We start from the raw sequence: 7,610 nt of genomic DNA on the forward strand, positions 1-7,610 counted from the left end.
TCCTCTGAGGACATGGGGAAACTCAGAACCACTTGGTGTCCACTTCTCACAAGAACTGCTCTTAACACGACAGCTCTCTGCACTGTTATTTAAAAAGTGTCTATTAACTATAAGGTTAATATATATAAGTGGAAAGACACCCTATCACCACTTGATGATACACCCAGAAAGCCAGGTGCAGAATATGCTAGCACCTGCACATGGTTTATCTCTTCTAGCTCTAAAAATTATCTAGGATAACTTTTGGCAATGCTTGAATGAAAGACCTTTTTAAGACAACAAAGCCAGTGCATTTTGACTATCCAACTACGTGGCCAACAAGTCATTAACAGAAGAAAGGGTTTCTCCCACGGCCCCATAGCTGCCCTCTTCCTTTTGAATAAAAGGCTCTCTGGGTCAATATTGTGTAGATTTCTCTTTCATTGGAGGCCAATAGCCTGAGGAGCTTTCTTCATAAGTAGTCCTTACTCCTGGGTGTAGTTACACTGTGCTTGGTAGAAGAACTGGTGTGCACTTGGTGTATTTCACACTATATGCCTCTCACCTGGAGAGTTTTATGGATCATCACACACCATATCATTACCTAGGTTTAGGTTAGTTACCTGGTTGTGATGGAGCTTTCCACCTAAGCCTCCAATTTTCAGTGGCTTATGCCCTCCTGAAGCAGTTACTTTCAAAGATGAATTCCGCTGTGCTTGTTCTCAGCTCAGCGACTCTGAAAAGTTTGAAAAAATAATGTTCCTCTTTTGCTGTGGTTTGGATGTTCACGTTATATGAAATAACTAATTTGGTTTTCATGTATAAGCATCTTAAATAAAAATAAAACGAAATCAAATTTTGCCTATTCTTACCCAAAAGTATTTCCCTTCAGTTGCAATTAGTTATGAAGAAAAGGTTTTGGGATTTGTTTGGTTTGTAGGGTTTTTTTAGATAGGTCTTTTTTTTGCATAGGAAATTTTATTCAAGATCACATAGCTAACAGTCTCAGGTGTGCCTGTGGTTTAAAAAGTCTTTTATTACATGATCACAGACCACTGTTGCACATTCACCGATAAACATGGCACCAAATTGTACACTCCTTAATATATGAAATAATAAAGTCTGCAGAGACCTCTTCATAGTAGTTTACTCAGATCATAGGCATCTTTGCTATATTTTAATAACTTTTTAATATGAGAAAAACTTTTTATAACCATTTATTCTAGTGTTTCACTTCATTGTGACAGAAAAGCTGTGAAAACATCCTATCAGTCCTGTTTTGAGTCTCCACCATGAAGCAAAAACGTTAGTCACCTATTTTTTTAATTTATTTTTATTTTCAGTAAGACCACATCGAAGAGATATAAGCAGAAATCAGGCATAAGGTTGAGTCCCAATATAAGCATGATTTGAGGAATGGGAAAACCCCAAGTATACTCTCAGCTAATTGATGAGTTTGTGGGGCACTGAAGAGAACTCATCCACTGAAATTTTCCATTTTAAGACAACAGGATGCTCTTCTGCTCCTCAGGATGTCTTTTGGGTGACTGACACTCAGAATCCTTGCCATTCAGTTTAAGAAGATGAATCTGATTGTAGGACGTGCTCACTCCTAATGAGCTGTACACAATAGATAGTTCTGTGCCCTGTGAGTCCAGTGTCACTGTCTGTCTGTCAGACAAAAAGAGGGTGGTTTTTTTCTGCAAGGCACGCTGGGCAATATGGAGGCATTCACCTATATATTAATGCTAAGGCTATGCCTAGCAGCCTTGACTAAAATTGGGGTACATCTGTGCTGAGCACCCTACAGAAGTCCTATTACTGTCTAATGTGGCATGGTTGGAAAAGAAAAAAAAAAGCACAAAACCACTCTAACCCCATTTTGAAAACTGAAAATCTGGCCTGGGAGGGACTGACAAACCCTCAAAGCAAGTCTGTGACAGCCTCAGGACAGAATGATTTTCCAAGGCTCACTCTAGTGCCTTAACTCTAAACCAATCCCCCTTCTCCAAAGTATCACTGGGAACCTCAATATCTGGTATAGGTATAATTCCACCAATTTTTAAAAGGTTCTTGGCTAATTTTACCTTTTTGAATGCTGTTGTGAGTCTGTATAGGAGTTTTAGAGGGAGCATTGTCAAAATGGTGCCCAAGAAAAACATTTACCTAAAGTTTCCTTTTACAGAGGAAGACAGCGATTGCAGGATGGAAAGGACACAACATGTTTTGCTGCATGTAAAACTAACTAAAATCAGAAAACATACTTCAAAATGAGTGATGAACAGTGACATACTAAGTAACATGCTCAAGTGAACTAATTCAGTGCTGCCCAGTGCTGTCCCAGAGGGTATTAGGGGAATGCTCGTACCTAAGCGAGGTGGTGATAGGATTGATCAGCGCTAGCAGGATGTAACAGAGTATGGACCCCAGAGGTACGAGAGCAAGTCCAATCAAAATGAAAATGTCACACAATGTTGTGACACGCCTCATACCCAAATGCGATAAACAGCAAATAAATATATAATTAGCGCTCAGTTGATTGTATTGGCGTTGAAGACATTGAACAGTGCGAGCTAATAGCCTGTGTTTTGGCCTATGTCTGAAACAACAAAAGAATTACATTAATATTCCCCCATATAAATTATTCACATCTCCTTTATTAGTGGTAGCTCACAGATACACACCGTCTCTGCCTGCTCTGTAGCCCTCGTGTTAGGAATCATTCAGCTTCAGATTTGTTCCTTTCTGCAGGTACTTCACATTCAGCAGCAGATCAACCTCACTCACCCTTGCACGTTTTACATGCAGAACTTATTATGGCAGTAAATTACAACTTATTCTATTGTTGTTCCAAAAATTGTAATATTTAAAAAACTCAAATAAGCAGCCTCCTTCCCAAAGATCGCTACATTTTCCCTATCTGTAGACCTGATTTTCAAGGTAGTTTGACCTATTTTGATACCTAAATAGGGCTAGACTTTCAAAAGTCTTCCACATCCAGCAGCTTTTATTATAGCCAGATTTTCTAAAGAATTCAAGAATCACAGAGCCAAGTTCTTGGGAAAAAAAGTCATTTACTGTAGTGCTGACCAGGGAGCTGGGCTCTTTCAAGAGCCTGGCCCTGATATTGAGTGCTACACTCTTGTAAAGTCTTCAGAATTTAACTGGTCTGATTCCTCCAGCATTTACACACAAAGCCACTGATGTCTACCATTATGGACATCTGGGAAATAGATACAATACAAGCCCAATTCTTTGTTTATATTAGTTGGCAAGCATAATATATTGGGGGGGGGGGGGGGGGGGGAGTATTCCTAAGCATCAGATATACATCTTTTATTTTCTCCATGCAGACCAACTCAACAGTTTTAATATTTTACAGGGCATTGGAACATTACACTCTGATACTAAAAAAGTAACAATGCAGTATAGTGCAACAAGTTCATGCCATGAACATCCATGGAAAACCAGCTAAGTGGCCGGCTCTTTCCCCTATAATCCTCTAAAATCACAGAACCATTAAAATTCAATATTATTGTGTTTATATTAGTAGTAGTATTACACACTGGGGGCTAGGTTTAAGCTTTCCAGGCTTCAACCAGTTGACTGAAACTTGAAACAGAAGCAGTGAGTATCTGTGCCTTTGCAGAAGGCAAAAGCAAGAAAACAATGTGAAAGCAGCAGGACAAGTGCCAGCTTCTGGGACTACAAGATTTAAAGAATCCCAGCCTAATCTGTTCCCAACTATGCTATTCACAACATGGTGTCTAAGGATTTGTTTTTAAGCCCTTCCCAAGGTGTCCGTCATCCCATCTCCTTGTCTCCAGCAAATGTACCATGTAACTGTAAATAAATGTTCAAAAGAGTTTAGCAGTCGTCAGAATGTTTCAAATTTGAGCATGACAGCTTTTTTCCCCTGAAGTTTAATTTAAGAAGTTGCATGTGTGGCCATTTTACTATACACTTTATTTTTAACTTCACAGACAGCTTTCTCATTCTGCTGCTTTCTTGGGATTACAGAATTGATGCTTGTAAGGTGAGCCCTGAACAAAAAACCTGGAAAAATGGAGATTCATTTGACTTTTTTTTTCCTTTTGATCCACAGGACCTCCCAATCAGTTCCCGTTATTGAAGATGAACTAGTTTTATCACTTCTTGCTCAATACAACCATTTGCTTTCACCTCAGTTACAATTCCTGTACAAGTCTCACTTCTATTGCTATTAAAAGGGCAAAGTGAAAGGAAAAAAAAAAAATCTTAAGGAACTTCTTACTATCTTATCTATTCTTCATTCACCACTTTTGAATATGCAAGTAAATGACAGTTCCCTTTCACTCTTAACCGCCCGACATGTGATATGCTGCAGAACAAGGCAGAGATGTGAGCTACCTGGAACTATACCTGTTCTCAGTATTTTGACAGCAACATTTCACAGTAGGGACCCAGCGACACGATTCTTGGAAGCCCACGATTCCAATAGCCCTTGGCAGAATGCAGGTGGGATTTAAATTGTATATTGCTGCACACAAACTGTCTGAGGGATTTCCCTCTTCAAATCTTGCTAGAAGTGGATTTTCAAATGTTTGCACATATTTTGAAAAAATCGTTCCCATATAAAACTGGCTACTTCTTATACAGCAAAAAAAGTAAAGGAACAACTGAATGAATCAGTCAGTGACCCTGAAACAATGTAAATTATAAAAAAACTTACATAAAATGTGTAGCTAACAAAACTAATGTACACACAATGGTATCAAATTAATTAATCTCCTCCACAGTACTACAAATAATTTGTTTCCAAGTATTAAACTGTTTAAATTCAACGCATAGGAATACATTTCCACTAGGTCTGTCATTGTGCCATAATTAGGGGAAACTAGTACACCAGTACAGTAGAGGAATCTTTAAAAATATTTACACATTTCCATCCCCAACCTCACATACCTAGTATTTTAATGCAAGTTACTAATCATGTCATTCACAACTACTGCCTATCTAATTCCCTCAAGTACTTAATGGTAACTATTATGATAACCAAGGATCATGGGACTAGATCCCTAAGAGACAAGGTCAGACCAGTAAAATTAGCCATCTGTCCAGTAAGGGCTTTAAGCTCAGGCTGTATTTAAGTATTAAGTTTCCAACTGTACAGGCACTTCCCCCCCCGCCCCCCCCACCCCGAGCAAGAGAAAGCACAATACTGATTCAAAAAAACAGTGATACAAATCTTCTAACACTGTGGAATATGTACAAAAAGGGTCTGATCCTGCAAACACTTTGTGAGCTGAGGCAGCATTTACTAAACTTCTTATACTTTCCATTGATCTGACACCGGTGAAGTTAGTGATAAATACCGGTGTTGGCCTCGAAAACTCCAGGATAGCCTCAGTGTTTGAAACCGTCCTGGGTGTCAATATTTTCTCTAAGCACCGCAATTTTTTAAGTACGCAGAGCGTCAGACCTCACCGCGCACTGCATCCCATCTCACTGTTTGCATTTTACGTTACTGTTTCATACGCTGCAGACTGCAGGGGCTGTAAAAGCTGCTCAGAGTCCAGGATTTCAACTTTCAGCCACTAAGGACCACGTACCACCGCCCAGATCAACCCGCAAAACCGCGCGGCAGCCGTGGGAACTAACTCTCCGGCAGGTCACAGGCAACGCTCAGCCAGAAGCAGCACCTTGAAGCACCCCACATCACGCTTGGTATGGAATAACTATATTTTTTTTGGATTAAACTATTGCGTCCCTAGCCGTTTCCCTTCCACGTTTACTACCGTATGTCTTAGGTTGCTCGCTACCACACACATAAATGTCACTCCCAGCCGAAGCACAGCCTTGCCGGCAGGAAACCCCCGACGGGCACAGAGGTTCGCCCGGCTCCTAACTCCGCTCACGCAGCACCACAGGTTGCAGGCTCCAGGGAAAAACGGGTAAAAACATTTTGCCGATTCCTTCCTTCCTTCCTTCCTTCGCAGCAGCAGCAGCAGCAGCAGCAGCAGCAGCAGCAGCAGCCGGGTCCTGGTCCGTAACTTGAGCGAACCCACCGGCACTGGGTGTAAGATGCCAGAGAAAAATGGATCCCGGTCCCGCTGCCGTCTGCCGTGTGTGTGCCCCCCACCCCCAACACACACACACACACACACACACACACACACACACACACACACGCACACGCACACGCACACGCACACGCACACGCACACGCACACGCACACACACACACACACACGCCCCCCAGCCACCCCGCCGCCCCGCGGCAACGCCGGTTTTAAAGGGAGGCGAAACTTTGCCGGGCGCCAGCGCGGCGCTGAAGGGGCACCCCCCACCACCACCACCACCCCGGCCCCGCCGCCCGCCCTACCTTGCCGGCGGGGGATGCTCCTCCGCGCCACGGCCGCGCAGCCCAAGCACGAAGCCAGGAGCAGCAGCGAGGCCAGGCGGCGGCAGCGGCGGTGGCAGCGGCCCGGCACCTCCATGTGCGCCGCGTTCCCCCGCCGCCGCCCGAACTCGGCTGGGTGCCGGTGGGTGGGTGGGTGGGTGGGTGTGGGTGGGTGGGTGCCGGTGGCCGCGGGCGAGGGGAACCGCCGCCGACGCCGCCGCCGCCGCCGCCGCCGCCGCTCCCGCGCGTCCCCTCTGGGCGGCAGCCGGGCGGGGGAGCGGAGCCGGAGCGGGGCCGGAGCGGAGCGGGGCTTGCACCCGCGGCGGGCAGGGACGGGGAGGGAAGGAAGGGAAGGGAAGGGAAGGGAAGGGAGAGGAAGGGAAGGAAGGGAAGGGAAGGGGGGAGGAGGCTGGGTCCGGCCCTTTGATGGGATTACCGCCGCCCGTGGGGCGGGCGCGGCGGCGCTGGGCACGGCTCGGCACCTCCCCCGCGGGGCGCCGCAGCCCCCGGCCCCGGCCCTGATGGAGGGGTCCGGGCGTCCCCTGCCGGGACACCCCCGTGACGGCGGTGCGCCCTCGGCAGGCCGGTCCTGCCCGCGGGGTGGACACTCGGGACCTCCCCGGGCACCGTGGGGCGGTGCGTCTGTCACCCCTTCCCCAGCGGGGACCCCCTGCCCATCCCTGCCCTCCCCCTGCGAAAGGGGATGTCCTGGCACACACACACATCCTCCCACCCCCACCCCCACCCCACCCCCCACCTGCCCCCGCCCCCGTCCTGAGGGACCCCCACTCGGCTGCTACTCTCCCCACGGGGCATCGGCATTGACACTCGGGTTCAGGGTTTTGTCCTTTTTTTCCCCTGGTTTCCCCTGGAGGGACGGGGCTGAAGTGGTAGCCAAGTGCTGGGCTGAAGGCGAAGCTGGGGAGACGATTCAGCGAGGAAGTTGTTGCGGAGTTAAGAGGATAAATTGAGTTTAATCCCCCCAGATGGAGGCTGAGACCTATCCAGCCACTCAGCCTAATATAGAAGCCCCTGTGGAGATTAGAGGGGATGGGGAGGAGTGGGGGAGGAAGGCAAGGGGAAGCTGCGGAGTTTGAGGATCCCACGAAGAAACAGGAAGGGACGAGCAAGAAGGAGCCCACAGCATTCCTTCAGAGCAATAGAGCACTGGTGGGACAAAAGACCAAATCCGTTCGGTCCAGTACCCCATCTTTGAAATTCAACAGACAGAGGAAGGTGCAAGGAACTT

The 7,610-nt window shown here is 46.5% G+C and overlaps 1 protein-coding gene across 3 annotated transcripts in view; it reads right to left on the reverse strand.

The window, feature by feature from the left end:
* Nucleotides 1-6,458, reverse strand: part of EGFLAM (EGF like, fibronectin type III and laminin G domains) — a 76,177-nt gene extending 69,719 nt beyond the window's left edge. For 2 of the 3 annotated variants that reach the window (XM_049794327.1, XM_049794326.1), the window contains exon 1: nucleotides 6,344-6,458. In XM_049794327.1, coding sequence (XP_049650284.1) covers nucleotides 6,344-6,458 — 115 coding nt within the window. The remainder of the gene's footprint in view (nucleotides 1-6,343) is intronic. The other variant, XM_049794328.1, reaches the window with a different exon arrangement.
* Between the last annotated feature and the right edge of the window lie 1,152 nt (nucleotides 6,459-7,610).

This window comes from Accipiter gentilis, chromosome Z (assembly GCF_929443795.1).
Source record: "Accipiter gentilis chromosome Z, bAccGen1.1, whole genome shotgun sequence".
Taxonomy (NCBI): domain Eukaryota; kingdom Metazoa; phylum Chordata; class Aves; order Accipitriformes; family Accipitridae; genus Astur; species Astur gentilis.